At 48.0% G+C, this 21,060-nt stretch overlaps 1 protein-coding gene across 4 annotated transcripts in view; it reads left to right on the plus strand.

Moving 5' to 3' along the window:
- Positions 1–21,060, plus strand: part of TSC2 (TSC complex subunit 2) — a 1,437,517-nt gene that overhangs the window by 253,728 nt on the left and 1,162,729 nt on the right. For all 4 annotated transcript variants that reach the window (XM_069647328.1, XM_069647330.1, XM_069647331.1 and 1 more), the window contains one exon: positions 12,673–12,790. In XM_069647328.1, coding sequence (XP_069503429.1) covers positions 12,673–12,790 — 118 coding nt within the window. The remainder of the gene's footprint in view (positions 1–12,672; positions 12,791–21,060) is intronic.

Consider the following 21,060-nt stretch of genomic DNA (forward strand, 5'->3'; position numbering starts at 1 on the left):
GTTCCGGCGATGGCGGATGACGGGCTGAAGTGAGTTGAAGATGGAGCCCGTGTGATGAATAGAAGCGCCTGGAAGCACGTAAGTAAGCGCTTGTTGCCTGCTTCACTATGCGCTCTAACTGTCTTTTTATTTTGCAGGTACGAGTTCGGAGCGGCTGCAGGGTGCCGGAATACCCACTGGATTAGATGTGGAAAGGAGTAATGGCACGTGAGTATTAAAGTTCCCCAATGTCTTTAAACGCACCTTGTTTTGTCTTTCAGATGCGGGATGCAGCGCCGAAGGCCTCCGGAGCGTGCGAAGAGTTGGTAAACTTTTGTCTTTCAGATGCCGGAATGCAGTGTGAAGACCTCCGGAGCGCACGAAGAGTAGGTAAGCCTTTGCCTTTCAGATGCCGGAATGCTAACCTGTTCTTTCTTGTCTTTATAGGTGTTGCTGAAGACTGGATTCAGGATGGTAAGCCTTTGCCTTTCAGATGCCGGAATGCTAACCTGTTCTTTCTTGTCTTTATAGGTGTTGCTGAAGACTGGATTCAGGATGGTAAGCCTTTTTCCTTAGGCCCAGGACCGGATGCAGAAGACACGATGAGCGTTCTGCTGCAGAGGTTGCAGAATAACGCAAAGCAAGATTCATCCACCGGGTGTGGTTTAAATAGCCTCCTGCAGTGCTTAGGTGTCTCCTTCCACAGCCACGCCTAAGTAAGAAAAGAGTTCCTGGTAAGAAAAGAGTTCCTGCCTTCCAGAAGAGTTCCAGTGTTCTGAATCTAGGGAGTGGCTCCAGCCCCACCCAACAGGAAAAGTAGTTCCAAACAGAAGAGGATCAGAGGCTCAACTGGCAGGCGCAAGTAAGCAGCATGGTCTGCTGAAGGTAAGTCCACCCAAGCATTATGAGCCTGGCGCTTCCAGCGCTGGGACTGGGCATATTTATGAGCCTGGTGCCATTGGCGCCAGGACTGGGTCCAAAAGGTCCCAATTGGGACTGGTTGGCACTCGGAACCTGGGTTATGGATCTGCTTCCAAGGGAGTTGGGGAAAACCCTGACCTTTTGGAAGCAGAGATCATGACAGTACCCCCCCTCAAGGCCCCTCCCAAACCGGGCTTCTCTGGGGGTTTTGGCTTGTCAGGAAATGTTCGGTGAAATCTTTTGATTAGGCGAGGAGCGTGGACATATTCAGCAGGTGCCCAGGATCTCTCTTGGGGGCCGTAGCCTTTCCAGTCAATTAGGTAGAATAGTTTAGATTTGGAGATCTTGGAGTCCAGAATGCTTTTGACTTCAAACTCGAGTTCTCCATCCACTAGGATAGGTTTTGGAGATTTGGTTAGTCGGGTTTGAGGTTGCACGGGTTTTAATAGAGAGACGTGGAAGACCGGATGTATCTTCATGTGCGGGGGCAAGTCCAACTTGACCGCTACTGGGTTTACTATGGTAGTGATGGAATAGGGACCAAGGTATCTTGGGTTGAATGTGCGTGGCCCTTTTAGAGATAGATATTTGGTGGATAACCAGACTTGATCCCCTACTTGATAGTGAGGGGCTTCCTTCCGATGTTGATCTGCTCCTTTCTTGTATTGTTCTTTAGCCCTTTGAAGGTGAGAAACAGCTTCCTTAAAGGCTTGGGTGATTGTAGAATGCAGGTAGTCTACTGCTGGTGTTTCAAGATCTTGGAGGGGATCCAACTCCGAGGTTCGAGGGTGACTGGCGTACAAAAGAAAAAACGGGGTTTTCCCAGTTCCCGAATGGACAGAGTTATTGTAGGCATACTCGGCTATCCAAAGGATATCTTTCCAAGTTTTTTCAGTTTGTTGCAGCTTGCAGCGTAAATACTATTCCAGATTTTGATTGGTCCTCTCGGTTTGTCCGTCGGTCTGAGGGTGGTGACTGGTTGATAGTCTCACATCAATTTGAGCTGACCGACAGCAACTTCGCCAAAAATGAGAAATAAATTGACTACCTCGATCCGAAATTAGAACCGAAGGAAAACCGTGCAGTCGGACGATGTTTTCGAGAAATTCTCGGGCCAGAGTTGCTGCTGTTGGCAAGCCTTTGAGCGGAATGAAATGCGCCATCTTGGAGAATAAGTCCACGATTACTAGAATCGTATTGTATCCGGAGCATGGAGGTAGATCGGTGATGAAGTCCATAGAAAGCGTATGCCAAGGGCGAGGTGGGATGTCAATAGGGCGTAAGAGGCCTGCTGGTCTTTCCTTTTGACTCTTGTTTTGGGCGCATACTCCACAGGACATTATAAAGTCTCTGATATCTTTTTTCCAAGACGGCCACCAGAAGTAGCGCTTGATCTTTTCTGAGGTCTTGGCTATACCGGGATGACCTTCCATTAAAGAGTCGTGATAACAAGAGATTACTTTTTTCTGTAAATCTGTGCTGGGTAGGTATAATCGTTCTTGGAAATACAATAAGTTGTCCTTTACTGCAAAGTCCTTTCCCTGCAGATGCCAATTCTGTATGTCTGCTGGAGTTACAAGTTGCCTGGCTTTATCCTTAACTTCCTCTATGGATTCTGTGGCGATTACACCCAGAATTCTTTGTTCGGGAATGATTGGTACAGGTTTAGGGTTGACCAAGTGTTCTTCCACTCCCATCCGAGAAAGGGCATCGGCTTTACCGTTCTTTGTACCAGGTCGATAGGTAATTATGAAGTCAAACTCGGCAAAGAATAATGCCCAACGGAGTTGTCTAGAGGATTGGGCTTTTGCGGTCTTCAAATATTGCAGGTTTCGGTGATCCGTAATCACAGTAACGGTGTGTCGGGCCCCCAGCAGATAATGCCGCCAAGCCTTAAAGGCAGACTTGATAGCCAGAAGTTCCTTGTCAGTAATCGTGTAATTGATTTCAGGAGGCGAGAATTTGCGGGACCAAAATGCCACGGGATGCAACTGATTGGTTACCGGGTCCTTTTGTGATAGAACTGCCCCCATGGCAAGGCTTGAAGCATCAGTTTCCACGATGTAGGGGAGTTCGGGGCGAGGGTGTTTTAAGATTGGTGCAGAGATAAATTTAGTCTTCAAATCCTGGAAAGCTTGTTCCGCCTCGGTAGACCATTCAAAACGTTTGTTTTTCTTTAACAAGGCAGTGATGGGCTGGACTATTCGAGAGAATTCGGGGATAAACCTGCGGTAAAAGTTAGCGAAGCCTAACATGCTTTGCACACCTTTTACGGAGGATGGTGATGGCCATTTGAGAACTGCATCGACCTTCTTTGAATCCATACGCACTCCGCCAGGTGATAATATGAATCCCAAGAATTCAACTTCAGTCACGTTGAAAACACATTTTTCCAACTTAGCGAAAAGTTTGTGTTGACGCAATCTTTCGAGGACCATTTTCACGTGTTTCCGATGTTCAGATTCCGATGAAGAATAAACGAGGATGTTGTCAATGTAAACAACAACACATACATCTATGAGCTCTCTGAGGACATCGTTCATAAAATATTGAAAGGCGGCCGGGGCATTGCAAAGTCCGAAGGGCATGACCTGATATTCAAATAGCCCATACTTGGTGCGGAAGGCCGTCTTCCATTCATCGCCCTCTTTTACTCGTACCAAGTGGTAAGCTCCTCTAAGATCCAGCTTTGTATATATGCATGCTTTTCTGACTTGGTCCAGGAGTTCAGGGATCAAAGGTAACGGATATCTATTCTTAACGGTGATCTGGTTCAGGGAGCGATAATCGATACAAGTTCTAAGGTCTCCTTCCTTTTTTGGAACGAAGAACAAAGCTGAAGAAGCAGGGGACTTGGAAGGACGAATAAACCCATTTGCCAGGTATTGATCCAGGTATTGTCGAAGGTGAAGGTTCTCAGGCTCGGTGAGGGCATACATTCTACTACAAGGAGGAGTAGATCCAGGTATCAGGTCTATCTGGCAGTCATAAGACCTATGAGGAGGTAGAGAGTTAGCCTGATCCTTCCGGAAAACATCTTGGTATTCTAGGTATTCGGGAGGTAACTGGGGAGTCTCTGAAGAAATTGCGGCCAGTGCAACACCAGGTGGAGGGTGACAAGTAGAGACACATTCTGGAAACTGGACCGTTCTTGCTCGCCAATCGATCAGAGGATTGTGTTTCTCTAACCAAGGTATTCCTAGAATAATCTGAAACTGAGGGGCCTTGATCACATCGAACACGATCTTCTCATGGTGTCCATCTTGACTTACTAGCGTCACCTCTTGAGTGGTATGCGTTACTGGCCCGGAGGCTATCTCCGTACCATCCACCGTAGTAATGACGTCCTTTACAGCCTTGGGACAAAGAGTTAGATTCATCCTCAAAACCATTTCATGATCCACATAATTGCCGATGGCACCGCTGTCGACGTAAGCTTCAATTGCATGTAATCGATCCGGATTATCAGGGCTAATGAGGACCATAGGTATCACGAAATGCGAGGTCACGGAACTGGTTTTCACGCTCGGCAAGAGGACCTCTATTCTTGTCGGGCGAGGTTGTTTCCCTGCTCAGAGTTTGTAACTTTGGTAACTGCAGCTCCTACTGCCTTCTTGGCAGGTTTCACCGGACAGTCTCGAAGAAAGTGCCCTGAGTTTCCGCAACTTAGGCATAATTGCAACTGTTTCCTCCTTTCCCGCTCCCTTTGTGTTAGAGGACCTTTCAGACCCCCTATTTGCATGGGTTCCCCGGAGTCTACTCCTTTGGAAGGAGTTGGCGGTTTGGAAAATACTCGAGCATCAAACTTGGAACGATCGGCCTTCCTGTTCTGCAGCCTGTGATCTATTTGAACGACCAAGTCTATATAATCCGAACAGTCTTGTGGGGGATTCACTACTTGGGCTAAAACGTCTTTGAGCTCTCCACGTAGACCTCTATAAAACAGCGTAATCCTTTTGTCCTCAGGCCATTGAGTTTCCACTATTAGTCTATTGAAAGATGCAATATAAGCCAAAAGGTCTTGATTACCCTGTCGCAACGAAAGAAGCTCATTGTCCAAGGCCTGCCCCTGTGAATGTCTTGCGAACAGTTTTTCCATACTAAGCTGAAAGGCTTGAAAATCATGGAGAACCGGATCATCTTGATTAACTAGAGGGATCGACCAGTCTGCCGCATTGCCACTAAGGTACGAAAGTACAAAAGCTACTTTTGCTTGATCAGTTGGAAAGGCTGCTGGCCGGCATAAGAAGTGCAACCGGCACTGATTGATAAATACTGCAAACCTCTTTGGGTCACCAGAAAATCGTTCGGGCGGAGCCAGAGGTACATTCCCAGGTAGGTTGATCTGCACTGGATTCATAGAGGATGTTGAAGGAAGATTTGCCCCTGATGCGGGTAACGGGGTCTGTCCGGCTTGTGACTGTAGCACTTGTCTAGCAAGATTGTCTGTTCTCTCCTTGGAAATAATTAGTTCCCTTCTTAGAGCATTCGTTTCCTGACGAGCTGCATGCACTTCTGCGGTTACCAGTCAAATGGTCGAAAAAATTTGGTCGACACCAGTTGGTCGAATGCCAAATGGTCGAATTTTTTTTTTTTTTTTTTTTACCCATTTTTTGGTTTTTTTTGGGGGGGTCCCCCCCCCCCCAACCCCCTTTTTTTCTTTATTTTTTTTCCCCACACGAAAACCCACAAAACACATATATATTAAAAAAAAAAAATTCGACCATTTGGCATTCGACCAAATGGTGTCGACCAAATTGCAGTCGACCAAATTGCAGTCGACCAGTTGACTGGACACCCACTTCTGCCCTTAGTTCCCCAAGTAACCGGGCTAGGGGGTCAGTATCCGAGGTTTCCATAGCGCCTGGGCGAGAGTTTTGCGGTAGGCTTTGCGTTCTGTAACGCTCACCTTATTCTCGCAGAGGCGCCGGTCTTGACTGGGTGACTACCGTATCTTCAAAGGTGATGTGTAGCACCCGGTTGGCTCTTTGGGCTGGACCTCTGTGCACTGTATGCCTGACGTGTAGAGTAAGATGTCTGCAGATAGAAAATATGGGGTTAATGAACTGGGGTTATTGGGGTGTCCCTATCTCTTTCCTCTTCTCCTCTCCTGTAGACCCCCAAAGGTTAACGCTCTCACCTTAGGTAAGTGAATGCCGAGCTCTCCATCTGCCTCGGGGCAGGGTGCTGTAACCAGTTTCTTCACTGGATAGGTAGCGCAGGCCTCTTGACTTCAGAGGACTGCTGTCCGTCGTTTACTGCACGAACGGTAAGTTTCGAGTCATTCAAATGTCTTTAAAGTCTTTAGTAATGATGTCTCTTGTTTTGCAGGGTTCCGGCGATGGCGGATGACGGGCTGAAGTGAGTTGAAGATGGAGCCCGTGTGATGAATAGAAGCGCCTGGAAGCACGTAAGTAAGCGCTTGTTGCCTGCTTCACTATGCGCTCTAACTGTCTTTTTATTTTGCAGGTACGAGTTCGGAGCGGCTGCAGGGTGCCGGAATACCCACTGGATTAGATGTGGAAAGGAGTAATGGCACGTGAGTATTAAAGTTCCCCAATGTCTTTAAACGCACCTTGTTTTGTCTTTCAGATGCGGGATGCAGCGCCGAAGGCCTCCGGAGCGTGCGAAGAGTTGGTAAACTTTTGTCTTTCAGATGCCGGAATGCAGTGTGAAGACCTCCGGAGCGCACGAAGAGTAGGTAAGCCTTTGCCTTTCAGATGCCGGAATGCTAACCTGTTCTTTCTTGTCTTTATAGGTGTTGCTGAAGACTGGATTCAGGATGGTAAGCCTTTTTCCTTAGGCCCAGGACCGGATGCAGAAGACACAATGAGCGTTCTGCTGCAGATGTTGCAGAATAACGCAAAGCAAGATTCATCCACCGGGTGTGGTTTAAATAGCCTCCTGCAGTGCTTAGGTGTCTCCTTCCACAGCCACGCCTAAGTAAGAAAAGAGTTCCTGGTAAGAAAAGAGTTCCTGCCTTCCAGAAGAGTTCCAGTGTTCTGAATCTAGGGAGTGGCTCCAGCCCCACCCAACAGGAAAAGTAGTTCCAAACAGAAGAGGATCAGAGGCTCAACTGGCAGGCAAGTAAGCAGCATGGTCTGCTGAAGGTAATTCCACCCAAGCATTATGAGCCCGGCGCGTCCAGCGCTGGGACTGGGCATATTTATTAGCCTGGTGCCACTGGCGCCAGGACTGGGTCCAAAAGGTCCCAATTGGGACTGGTTGGCACTCGGAACCTGGGTTATGGATCTGCTTCCAAGGGAGTTGGGAAAACCCTGACCTTTTGGAAGCAGAGATCATGACACACAGGGATGCATGGATATCTTGAAAGAATCAAGAAAACCAAACTCTAGGCACTCTTACTTTGACAAATGGAGAAGATTCTTAATTTGGTGCCAGTCTAAACAGATCAACCCCGTAGAATGTACTCCATCCCAACTTATATGCTCCATTTGCTAGATGCAGGGTTAGTATTCAACTTCCTAACGATCCACCTGGCGGCTTTGTCAGCCTACACGACCGCTCATAATAAGGTCTCATGGTGGAAAGTACCGGTCATCAAGATATTTATGGAAGGAGTAAAGAGACTGCACCCTCCAATTTCTAACCCGCCGCCAGGTTGGGACTTCAATGTGGTACTCGCTAAGCTCATGGGACCCCCCTTTGCACAAGTCTAGTCTTAAACACCTGACTTATAAAACTGCCTTCTTAGTGGCTATCACCTCCATAAGAATAGTTAGTGAAATTCAAGCATATTCGGTGCAGGATCCTTTCTTTGTTGTACACAAAGACAAGCTGGTTTTACGTACTCGCCCTAGGTTCTCCCCTAAATTCATCTCCAAATTTCATGTAAACCAGTCAATTGAGCTACCGGCTTTCTTCCAGGAAACCAACAGCTTAGCTGAGGTAAAACTCCACACAATAGATGTGAGGAGAGCAGTCCTCTACTACGTAGACAAGACCAGACCGCTAAGAAAGACAGATCAATTGTTTGTCTCCATAGCACCAGGCAGAGAAGGTGACTGCATTTTTAAGAATGCCATTTCTATGTGGATAGTCGGATGTATCCAACTGTGCTATTCCCTATCGGATAAAACACTGCCTTTTATGCCCAGGGCTCACTTCACTAGAGGAACAGGAGCCACTCTGGCTTTCATTGCAAATATACCCTTAAACAGTATTTGCAAGGCAGCTACATGGAGCTCTGTACATACTTTCACTCAGCACTGCTGCATTGACACTCATTCCAAGACATACACAAGTGGGACAAGCGGTTCTAAGACATTTATTCGCTCATGAACCTTCTAACATCCCACCTTCTTCCTCCCCAGCTCGCTAAAGCACAGCATGTGATCTAAGCAGATTACACAAGCCTCAAGAGGGATACATTCCTCACCGTAATCATATTTCTGATGCTTGTATCTGCTTAGATTCACATACGACCCACCCTTCCTCCCCTTAGAGAGAAGGCGCATGGATTCCTATGAGCTTGTCTGATATGTATCTGCTTGTATACAACTGTACTCGCGCTACACCTCATGCTACCTCATGTCAGAAAAATAACAATCTGAGGGACCTAGACGCGTGAGGGATCATGGGTACAGTGGACGTTACACTAGGGATAGTATTACTGGCACGCCCTGTCGACATCCCTTTTCAAGTTTCGAAAACAACTGTAATACTCTGCAGATTCCACTAGATGTCGGCCTATGCACAGCATGTGAATCTAAGCAGATCCAAGCATCAGAAATACAATTACAGTGAGTAATGTATCCCATATATTTGGTCCCTGGTTCCTTGGTTACCACCCCCCTGCTTGCTACTACTGGCATCTCCCGATCTTTAGTTGTGTACTCCATTTCTAATAAATGTGCTGCACCTGTGGCCGCAAAACCTAACTCCATGGTGTATTTGTGAGCCTTAGCCTCTGATGTCTTAGTACCCTTGCTTGCGTACATCTGTGGGGGGGCGAGACTCAAGCGGAGTAGGAGTCCGCCTCTTGCTGCAAGGCGCACCAGTGTTGTCTCTTAACTGTGTGCCTGCCCAATATGGCCATCACCTCTCAGGTCCTCATCCAGCGTGCTTCTCTTTATCGGCTCTGGCAGGTGCCTGGCCGCAGTGGGGCCCTCCATCTTGCGGCTGCTTGCGTTTCTGGACGGGGGCCGCCGCCCCCTGCTTGCTGCGTGTACTGGCTCTCTGTTGCCGATCGCCGCTCCACAGCCTCCCAGCTATCACATCCGGCACCCTGCGTCCCGTTGCAGCTCAGGCTGTGCTCACCTTACTCAATTCCTGCAGCCAGATTGCCACAGGCGGTACGGAGCAGGCTTTGTCGAGACCTCCCCAGCCTCTATTGATCTTGCATGGTGCTGCCGGGCCATTCAGGGCCCCCCTGGGCATCACCACTCTGGTCTCCCTGCCCTGCAGCACTGCCGGTCTTCGCCTGTTCCTGAAGTGATCACAAGGGTGCTCAGGCCTCTGCTGGGGTGCATGTGGCCTTCTCTGTCAGTGTGGTTTGGATGAAATTAGTTGCCACTCGTTACATTAAAGTCTCTCGCCCAGAATGTTAGGATATTTGGTGGTGGAGCGCCAGGTCCGTGCTGTTACTTGGCTGCCATCTTGGCCACAACCCTGACCAAGTAAATTTTTGTTTAAGGTACTTGTCTGGATTTGGACATATTGCCCTGCTCAAACCCATTTCCTCCTCCTCCCCCTGGCACCCTGGTGATTCCAGGACAGGGAGCATTATTTTAGAAGGTACCAGTGCTGTTTGTATACATTTTTAGTTTAATGATTGCAGTAAATGGTTTCCATCGAAAATAATAGTTTGTTTCTTTATTTGGGCGCCAGACCCGAAGGCATCAGGGCGCAGTGGTCACAAGAGAATTCTCAGCTTAGTTAACAAAAATACAAAAATACATTTTATACAGGTCGAAGAAAAATGTATATTACATAATGTCACGGAAGGTATGTACAAGTGGTATAATCACAGAAAAATATAGAGTTACAAAGTAAGAGCAGGCATTATTTATTGTTGGCTTTGAGCTGGTTGATGCAGTTCTGTCTAAAATTTCTGAATGATTGATCAGCTTGTAAAGAGGATGGTAGGGAGTTCCAGAGTTGGGCAGCTTTCACTGGGAAGCTACAGACCCCAGTTTTTCATAGCTTAAATCTGGGGACAACAAGGAGATTGGAATTGGCTGTTCTAGTAGGTCTAGTAGAAGTTTTTCTTTGGAATCTGTCCGAGAGGTAGCAAGGTGCCACATTGTTCAGGCATTTGTAGATGAGCAAGGCAGTTTTAAGCTGGATTTTATTGTCTGTAGAGAGCCAATTATTTCGTCTTCTAATCTCGGAAATGTGATCTCTCATAGCGACGCCCAAGGCTGCTCTGAGGGCATTGTTTTGGAGAGTTTGAATGATGAATTTGTTGGAGCCAATGTAGAGGGAGTTACAGTAGTCCAATTTGGACAACATGAGGGCTCTGGTAAGTATGATACAGCTGTTTGGAGAAATAAATTGTTTGCCTGCTCTGATGAGTTTGCACGTATAAGAGGGAGCAGAAGCCATGTAATTAACTTGTTTGCTGAATGCAAGAGTGGAGTCAAGGTAAAAACCTATAGCCTGATTCATGGAATGTTTTCCTTTGGGATTGCGCCATTATAAAACACTTCCATGTATCAGGCCCCTAGTGTTTTTACCTCTTTGGCAACTTTGAATATGTTCCCATCTCTTGTAAAGGAGGTGTATTCAGAACCTAATTTTTTGAGATTAGAAGGGGTGCCCAGAATATTGAGTTTGGTTTTTTCATCATTCGGGCATAGTCCGTGAACGGCAATCCATGCCTTGATGGGTTCCATGTCATTTCATCGTCAGGCATTTCAAAGTCTGAAATTTAAACGTGTTTGACAGTTCATCAGAAATGTGTTTGTGGGGCGGGTCTGAGGGGGACCCCCCCAATCGCCCAGTCCTGCACCTATTTTTACCTATACCCAACCACTTATCTGCCCTTTACCACCCCCCCCACCCCCAAAAAAATTAGATGAACTGTGAAACACGTTTAAACTGCAGGCTTTGAAATGCCTGACGATGAAAGAACGTCGTACCCCTGGATGATGAGGTAGACTCGGTTCACCAAGGCCAAATCCTTATCGTAATCCCTAGAAAGTGGTAGGAGGATCTGAGTTTTATCCGCGTAATTAGTGTAGGTGATACCAAGATGGTCCAGATCATCGAAAAGGGGCTTGGTGAATGTTATATAGGGTGAGCGAAACACAGGAACCCTGTGGTACTCCGCATATAATGGGAATAGGATCAGCTGCTGCTGAAGGAGAGAAGACTCTCATGGTCCTGTCATTGAGGAAAGATTCAACCCAGACTATAGCTTCCTTGGAAAAATGCACAGCTGAATTGGATGGTTACATAAGACCTTGTAATCAAGGAGAAGTAGGGCTGATTTTCCTTGGTCCTTAGCTCATCAATTTGAACCTTGAGGTCAATTAGGGCCGTTTCCGTTCCATGTTGTGGGCGGAAACCTGATTGGCGTGCTCCAAGAAGATGGTTAAGTTCCAGGTAGTTTTGAATTTGCAGGTATGCTACCTTGTCTAAAATTTTAAGAAGGAATGGTATTGTAGTAATAGGCAGGTCGTTTGTGGGTGTGGTGGGGTCTAATGTCTGTTTTAAAGAGTGGGAGAACCCAGGACTCTTTGAGGTTTCTAGGGATAGTGCCTGAGGTAAAGGAGGCATTAATGAGCTTGGATATGAATGGTGCCAGATCCCTGGCTGCATCCTTGATGAGTTGGGCTGGACATTGGTCACTGTGACATTTAGAAGGTTTAAGGAATAGGATAACTTTTTCGACCTTGGTGAAGCTGAAACAAGTTGAGTTTTTTGGGATGTTGCCAGTGTTTGTGGTGATGCTTGGGTGGTGTTAGGGGTGTTCAGGGTGGTTAGAGATGCCTTTTTTTTTTGTCCTGAAGGGTGGTGACTTTATTCACTAGGGCATGCTGAATATTAGAGCACCAAGTTTTATCTTTAGTGCAGGTATATGGCACTGGGATAGATGTTTGTAATTCTTTTAGAATTTTGAAAAGTTCCTTCATACTAGATTTAGCTTGAGAGATTAGGCTATCGTAGTGTATATATAGTGTTATTGTAATGACTTGTGGGCATATGGTTTCTTGTTTTGCAGGATGAACAGAAGCCTATCCTGTCCCAGTTCTGTTTCTGATTTTAACTACAGTTTGTTGGCCCTCTGTTCTGGTTTCCTATGCTATTTAACTCTTCCCCTACCTCATTTCTACCAACCCTGTAGGTCTAGTATTTCACTGTTAGTGTAGTTCTCTATGCGTTTTTCTTTAAACCGTTACTTTGTATGCACATGCTTTTCTTACAGGTCAGAGAATACTGTTTTGACCTCCGCTATACTAAATGTGCATATAAATGTTTACAGTACATTTTGTAGTGTATTTTATTGTGCATGTGCGTGGGCCTAATTGCACAAGAGTTGGGACTAACTTGCTGGACACCATGCTATTTCATTCAGGTTAAGTCCTACTGCACCCATTTCTAGAGGACTGTGGAAAAACCTTCATAACACAAAGCATGCTAGATAATCCGGTTTCACTACAAGAAACATTAACGTTGATTTCATGAGATGGCTGCATTTCTTTTTTTGCAGATACTTCGGATTTGTAAGCAATGAATTGTCATATATCTGCTGAACATAAAATGCTTCTAAATTCTGAAAAAAGTATATATTTTTTCTTCCAACAGCCGAGTTTGTCATCCAATGGATGGAAATTGGGTTATCTGCCGAATTCCTTCTTGTACTGGTGAATTTGGTCAAGTTCAACAGCTGTTACCTGGATGAATATATTGCCCCAATGGTCCAGTAAGAGCAGTATTACCTTTTCATGGTCTGTGTGGTTTATGAATGCCAAACCTATTGGGGGCTTGTTTCAATCTTTGACATTTTTGAAACATTTTAGGTTTTATGTCTGGTTTTAGCTTTTCTAGCTTGTTAATTGTGCATGTTTATTTCTGTTGGAGACTGGTTAAGAGATGCCTCCATATTTTGCAATCGTTGTGCATCCTAATGCTTCATATATAGGTTTTGAGCAAAACCAACAATCCTTTTTATTTTTTCATTCTCATAACTAACCCAAGTTTTTTTTAGAAGAGGGCCTCGCAGTATTTTGTTCCTTTTCTGTGATTAGATGATTGTAGTTGTTTCCAACAGCCATATACAGTCACTGAAATTTACATTTTATAGCAAGAGTTTAGGCCTAAATTTCTTTTTTTTTGGATAAAACATTTTTTATTGTTTTCTACAACAATCACAACAAAACTAAGAACAACAAAAGGAAAAAGGGACTAGCATTTCCAATCATAGGCTGATATTAGTACTTGTATCACTAATCACCAAAAGCATTTCCCATAACAGTCTACGTATTTGTTCAGAGTCTTACCACCCATGTCCTTGGGTTCTAGGACCCCTCCTCTTCCCACCTCCGCCATATTTTGGAGGCCTTGGTAGGGCAGCCTCTTGCATTATATATTCTACGCTCTATCATAGCACATGCGTCCATGTCCATTACCCATTGTTCCAGCGTCAGGGACTCTGGGGCTCCCCATTTTTGTGCAATATTGCGCTTCATCAGTCCCGCTGCCGTGGTCAAAAACAACTTTTCCCACTTATTAAGATCACTCTCCTCCAGTATGCCCAGGAGTAGGACCCTTGGGTCTAGTGGTATAGTATGGGTGAGGATCCTATTGAGTTTGTTGCAGCATGTGTTCCAGAAGGTTTGGATCTGAGGGCAAGTCCATAAGATATGAAAGAGTCCCTTCCTCCTCCACACCGGAGGCAGTTCGGGTTCGAGGCCCGCTTCCATCCGTGTAGGGTCGTTCTAGGGTAATACACTGTATGCAAGATTTTAAGCTCCACCAGCCTGAGCCCAGAGGAGATGGCAACCTCCCGCGGGTGCATTAGTACCTGAATCCAGTCTTCTGGGTCTCTCTCTCTCCCACATCCACTTCCCACTTAGCCTTCAAGCTAGTCAGTTCAGGAGTGGCGAAGGATGAGATGGCATTGTATAGGATGGAAGTGCTTCTGGTGGGGATGTATGCTGGCAGCATGTTGCGTTCTATCGGTGTGTAGTCCGGGATAGTGGCCTCTGCAGGTATGAGTTTTCAGGGCATGGGCCAATTGCATGTAGTGGTACTGTTCCGTACCCGGGAGTTGGAATTTTTGTTGCATATCTTCAAACTAGGTTAGCTTACCCTCTTCCAGGATGTCTTTGACTCTCAAAAGCCCAGCCCCTATCCATCAAGGCCATGGCTCGAGCTTCCCGATTTCCGTTGCGTTGCTGTTTTGCCATAGGGGTTGTGCAGCGGTTATTTTATTTATTTTTCCATCCTACAAACACATGTGCTTGTCTCCAAACACTAACAATGTGCGCCACGGTTGTAGGCAGGGGGGTCTCGTGGGAGTTTGGTATAACAAATGAAGTGGGTCCGAGCTGTGCATGGTGGCAATTTCTGCCCTTATGTGGGGTAGTTCCCGGTCCCCATGAAGCAGGTCGTTGACCACTGCAAGTTGTGAGGCCCAATAGTGGGTATGGAGGCGGGGCACCCCTATCCAACCATCCCAGATCGATCTTTGGAGCATGGTCAATGCTATACGTGGTTGGCCTCTACCCCATATGAGTTCCCTGAGGAGGGTCTACACCTGGTCAAATTCAGAGTCTGGGATCTTGAGTGGGGCGCTCTGTAAGATGTATACAAATCTTGGGAGGGTCATCATTTTAAAGAGTGCGGCTCTACCCAGGAGTGTCAGGGGGAGAAGTTTCCAGTGATGGACGTCGCTGACAAAGCGGTCAATGATCGGCTGAAAGTTATGTATTACATAGTTGGTGAGATCCCCGGATATCCAAATTCCTAGGTATTGAAAGCTACTCTGCTCCATTCGGTATGGTCAGTCCTGGGGGTTAGCCAGCATTCCATCCTTCACCGGAAAGAGTACGGATTTCCCCCAATTCATTCTCAGTCCTCTAAAATCACCAAAGCGGATGAGCATCTGTGTTACTATAGGGCAAGTCCGGGCTGGGTCCCCCAGATATATCAGGAGATTGTCTGCATATAGAGAGATCCTATCCTCATGCCTCTCAGGCCATCTAAATCCCGTCCAGGCTGCGCTCTGACGGAGCCACAGGGCGAGTGGCTCAATCGTGAGGGCGAAGAGGAGGGGGGAGAGAGGGCATCCCTGCCGCGTACTCCTGCCGAGAGGAAAGGACTGGGAGGGCCACCCATTTACCCTGACCTGTGCCTGGGTATTCGTGTAGAGTAATTGTACCCATCTTATGAAGTTGTCCCCAAACGTCTCATCATTTCCCAGAGACTGTCCCATCGGACCGAATCGAAGGCCTTTTCAAAGTCAATCACCAGTAGGGCAAGTGGTGTATCTATAATGGGAGCGCGTTCTAATGCCAGGTGGAGCCGCCGCAGATTCATTCGGGTTAACTTGTGTGGCATAAAGCCGCATTGGTCCTGGTGGATCAGGGTGTGAGCAACCGATTGTAGTCGGTTCGCCTAGAAGTTTGGCAAGGATTTTGGCTTCACTGTTAATTAGCGAGATGGGCTTATAGGAGATTCATCTCTCCGGGCATTTTTGCCCGTTTTGGGAATAACTACGATGGTGGCCTTGCACAGGTCTGGCGGAATGGTGCCCTGTTCACGGGTGTAGAGCAGCATTTTATGAAGGGGGGGGGGGACAATTTTGTTCCCGCCTAGTTTTTGCCAGGTTTCGGCCGGGAACACGTTGGGGCCTGGTGTCTTCCCTACCTGGAGTTGTGTTGGGGCTTCAGCTATTTCTATTTCAGAGAGATCAGAGTGTAATTGCTCTCTCTGTTGTGCTGACAGAGATGGGAGCGTTATATCGTCTAGCAGGGTTGGGTCTAATGAAGAAATTGGGGCTTGATATAGTTTGGCGTAAAATCCGGCAAAGGCTTCCGCTATTTCAGCGTCCGACTGGCACCTCTCATTTTGTGGAGTGACAATTTCCCAGACATGGCGTTGTCCCTCATCTCTCTTTAACAGCCAGGCTAGCATTTTGCCCGCCTTGTCCCCAAATTTGTATATCCTCGCTCTGGAGTCCCAATGGACTTGTTTAGCGTTATCTAGCACCATGTTTCGGAGGCGCTCCGTGTCTCGTTCAAGAGACCATTGAGTCTGAGGGGTCGGGTCGAGAGCGTGTTTATTTTCCCACTGGGTCATCTCTTTTTTGGCTTCAATTATCTTTTGTAATCTTTCTTTCTTTTTGTTCGCTGTCCAGGAGATTATCTCTGCCCGCAGCACCGTTTTATAGGCCTCCCATATTACTGGGTTATTCACTGTGGCTTCATTGATCTCAAAGTATTCATTGGAGACATTGGTAAGGCGATCAACCAGTTTGGGGAACCCAAGATGGTAATTGTTCAGTCTCCACGTTCTAGCGGGGGTTGTGCCGTGCATTTGCAGTTCCACCGTCAGAGGCGAGTGGCCCGAGACACCACGGGGAAGCAAGTCCGCTGACGTCACCCTATGTAGGTCTGTGTTTGGGAGAAAAAGGTAGCCGAGCCTGGACAGGGAGCTGTGGGCTCCTGAGTGAAACGAGCAACCACTGGTACCCGGATGTAGTTCCCGCTACACATCTCGGAGGCCTAAGGCAGATAAAAAATTGGCTAGTTTCGTAGGGGTGTCTGGGTTGCGCTGTCTGAGATGGGTGCGGTCCATGGTATTGCACATGATGTCGTTAAAGTCCCCCCCCGAATCCACCTATCAGGTTGGTGCCTTTCCCTAAGCGTGGTCAGTTCATCTAGCAGTTCTTGCCCCAGACCGGGTGGGGAATACACCAACACTAGAGCCAGTTTCTCACCCCAGAGCGTCCCCACGATTAGTACATATCGAGCCAGAGGGTCCTGTTCTACGACCTGTAGGGCAAATGGGACACGTAGGAGGATAAGAGTGCCCCTGGATCCCATTGTGTATCCCGCCTGGTGTGCGGTCCGGTAGTTGGTTCTCCGGAAGAGGGTACAATATGTCCTCGCTAGATGTGTCTCGGTTAGTAGGGCCATATCGGGAGAGTGTCTGTTCAGCAGCTGCGTGATCAGGTGTCTATTGATCCCGGAGCCCATCCCGTTCACGTTCCAGGTAAGCAGTTTGAGAGACTTGGGGTGATCAGCCGATATAAGTGGGTTTGTGTTGGTGCCATTTAGAGCACATTTTAAGGGGTCTACAGGATGTTTTGGTCCGGGGGGGAGCATCCTCTCTTTGGTGTGTGTTGCGGGGGTAGGGTCCCCCTGTGCGGTAATGTGAAGTGACGTATGAAAAGGGTTGTGATTGTATTGTGGTGTGATCATGCTATAGCCCCCAACTAACAAAAAAACATATAAACATTCCCTTCCCTCCCCCTCCCTATACTCCACCCCAACCTGAAGTACCTGTCGCCTAAACATTGCTGATCCTCAAACACTTAGGGAGTCGGCTTTACTCTTTGACTATTCGAAACAAACAAAGAAAAGTAACTCGAAGTATCCCAAATCCTCACAGGGTTTGGGGGTCTTGGGTGATGGCTCTGGGGGCTGCTGCATACATAATGTTGCTTGATGGACTTAATGCAGAGCGTTGACAAGGTCATATAGCCTCTGTGTAGGCACGTCACACACACTTGTTCGTGAGCCTCTTTGGGGTACAGCATTTGTCAAACTTGATTCAGCGTGTTAGTTGTCCATCTCCTGAGCCGGGTCATTCAGATCTGGTCGTGGGGGGAGCTGCTCCCGTCGTTCTCGGTCTCTTTGGGGTCTGGGTCTGCCTTCAGGGTCCGGGTTCCTCGGATCCCAGTTCCCAGTGATGTGTTTCAGCCCATTTCCAGGCCTCTCTTGGGTCTGTGAAGTGCACTGTGGTGCCGTTTTTGCTGGATCTTGAGTTGTGCTGGAAAGAGCAATCCATATTTGACGTTCATGGAGTGGAGTTTCCTTTTTAGGTGTTCGAAGGATTGCCTGGCTTTTTGCACTTCTCGGATGTAATCAGGGAAGAAGGCGATTTTGGAGCCGTTGTATGTAATCGAGCCTTTCGCTCGGGCCATCTGCAGTATCGCGTCCCTATCCCGGTAATTTAACAGCTTTGCAATGACAGTCCTTGGAGGGGCCCCCGGCGTTGGGCATCCTGTTGGTACTCGGTGGGCTCTTTCTATTGAGAAAGTTAGAGAAGGATTTTGGTGCCACAAGGTCAGCCAGCCACTGCTCCAGGAAGAACTCCACACTGTGGCCGTCTGTGTTTTCTGGCAGGCCCAGGATGCGAATGTTGTTGCAGCGTGATCTCCCCTCAACCTTCTCCACTCGTGCCTCCAAGGACTTTAGGCATGTCATTGCCTGTGATCGCTGCTGGCGGTCCCCGCCAAGGTCGTCCTCCACACTCGAAACCCTCTGTTCCACTTCCCCCGTGCGAGAGGACAGCTTTTGGAGGTTGTGTCGGAGGAAATAAACCTCTGCCGAGATGCCATCCATTTTTTTCTCCATTGAGTAGCTTGAGGTTGCAATGGCGGCCATCACATCTTTTAATGTTAGTTCTTCAGCCGCAGGAGAGGAGGCCGCTGGTAGTTCTGCATCCATCGTAGCAGTGGAGGTGCTAGTTGCTACTGGTCCATGGTGCTTTGCTTGGTGCCCCTTTTCGTTTTATCTTTACCCATATTGTAAATTAGCGGGGCACCATGGGTGAGAGTCGCGCTGTGGGTGTGAGTTGTGTGATGAGCTTCCTGCTCGCTCTTTGTGTGTGACCGGTGGCAGGCACTGCTCCCCTCGACCAGTCTGCTGGGTGTTATGTATGTATGTATGTATGTATGTATGTATGTATATATTTTTATAAAGCGCCGGTAGCCCGAGGGCACCAGGGCGCTTGAACATTACAACATAGAAGAGAAGAAAGCAGGCATAAAGACACGTGAAACAGTTGCCATGGAAGACCTGACAGCCACTAGCGCTAGAGATCTTATCTGAAGAGGAGTGTCTTCCCGGTTCCAATTTGCACCACACCGGTTGGGCACCGGGCAACAGAGTCCTGTATTTTCCTCCCGTCTGGTACGGGGCCCCTGACTATGATTGCGCCGTGCGTGTGATAGCACTTGCTGTAGATTGTGCTTATTGTCTCCTCAACCGGTGTGTGGTGCCCCTCGGTCTCATGTGCGTGTGGGCGCTGGGCAGGTGTGCACACTTCCTTTCTTACAAGTGTGGCATCAGGTGTCCTCTGGGCCACGGCAGGTTTATATGCCCTCAGTATGGGAGCAGGATTGTGCTGTCCTTCAGTGCACATTCATTTATAGTGGGGAACTGCCTCAAGTGCAGTGTCATGCCAGCGCCAGGGACCATGGTGGCCCTTCACCCCTTGTGGCCCTGATGCTGGTGGTGTGATCCTCGGGTGAGGGGGGGCCCCGCTGGGGGTATCAGCAATCTGGATACTTTAACAGTGCCCCAGCGTCCCGCCTCTATTCCGCGCTCCCACTCCAGCAGTTATGGGGGGGGGGGGTGAGTCCAGCTGTCACAAAGACAGGAGACCGTTCACTTCGGTGCTCCCGTCTCTCGACGGCCCTCGGTGCATCGGAGGGGAGGGAGACCGCCCGGTCCTCCAGGACCAGCACGGGGAGGAGGGGAAAGGCACCCCTCAGGACTGCATGGCAGCAGGACTTGCCCGACGCCACGGCGCTTGCCCTAACTTTTGTTGTCCGTTCCTGCCGTGTGATCCGTGACTGTATGCCGCTGTTGCGGCACTGGTCCAGCTGGTTGCGCAACGCCCTGCAGGGCTAGTGCGAGTCTGCTGTGCCATGCTGTGTCCTGGGTTGGGCAGCTTCTGCACGGAGGCGGGTGCCCCGGGGTCCCTCCTCTGCTGCGCCGGGTGTTCTGGCGATCCAAGACCTCGGCGAGCGCTGCCCGTGGCAGCCATTTTGGCAGGCTCTCTCGCGCCCAGAGGGCCTCTGGGTCTTTCACAGACAACTGCGGAATGGGCACAGTCCGGAGGCTGAAATTTCACCCAGGCGTGCCGCACCACTGTAGTTCGCCTCGGGTGTCTTCTCAGGAGGGTTCGCTACGTCCAAGAGGCTGTTTAGTCAGGATATCGCGGGCGGCCAGAGGGAGCTCTCGGGACTCAAGTCCTTGCTGCTCTCATGCTGGCCACGCCCCCTAGGACTCAATTTTTTGGTCTGTCCTACTTTGCAACAAATATATTTTCTAAACAAAGCACAGTTTCCAGGAATATAGGCAATTTATTAACCAATGAAAGTAGATGCTAGTTCATCATATATCCACTAAATCGGGAAATGCCAACCTTTCCCTGTCTCGACTTCACTATCCTTACTGATAACAGCTAACCAAACATCTTGTTTGTTTACTTAGTGGTGCTGTGACAAAATTGAAGGGGCTTTCACGAATTCTTTTAGGCATGTATATTGTTCTATTGTATTGCAATACATTGGGTTCACCTTTTCTTCAGGCTGCCACTTGGTTTGCAGACTTCTGGTTTGTTCTCTTCTCTCAGAAAGATCTTGATTTTTGGAAAGCTTTCTCCACTGTCTTCGGTAGGACTTTCTGTACAAGTAGCGGACTCTGTTCTCTGGGTTCATCTTCTTTTTGCTTTGTATCATCCCACCTGCAAACACCCATGCTTCAGAGAGCAAGCAGGAGTGATGAATGAGGCTAGAAAGAGGTTTGTGGGGGGCAAACATGAGAAGGGCCAGACATGGCGGTGATGTCTTCCTGCACATTACGGCACAGAGGTCGCAATTCAGTCACCAACTGCAAATATTCGCCAATAATGCTTGGCAATGTAAATCACAAAGTGTCTTTTGAAATTAAATGGAATGGGTACACATCAGTTACGGAGTTACAAAGGACATTGTGTAGTAACCCATCAGTGGGTATCAGTCTAGTATGTTGGGCCATGGCCTGCAAGTGGGGATCGAGCAGGCACATGTGTTATGCATTTACAGCTGTAGCATCCAGCGGAGGCGTCTAAGGTGCAAATGATTATTATTACGGGAGCACTTCAAGGCTTTTCTGAATCGAAAGTGGTCCTTTTACTACCATAGGTTCTCACTCACTGTACATTCTACATAATTGGGCCTATGTCAGGGGTCTG

This window comes from Ambystoma mexicanum, chromosome 2q (genome assembly GCF_040938575.1).
Source record: "Ambystoma mexicanum isolate Mex_15411 chromosome 2q, UKY_AmexF1_1, whole genome shotgun sequence".
NCBI classification, from domain to species: domain Eukaryota; kingdom Metazoa; phylum Chordata; class Amphibia; order Caudata; family Ambystomatidae; genus Ambystoma; species Ambystoma mexicanum.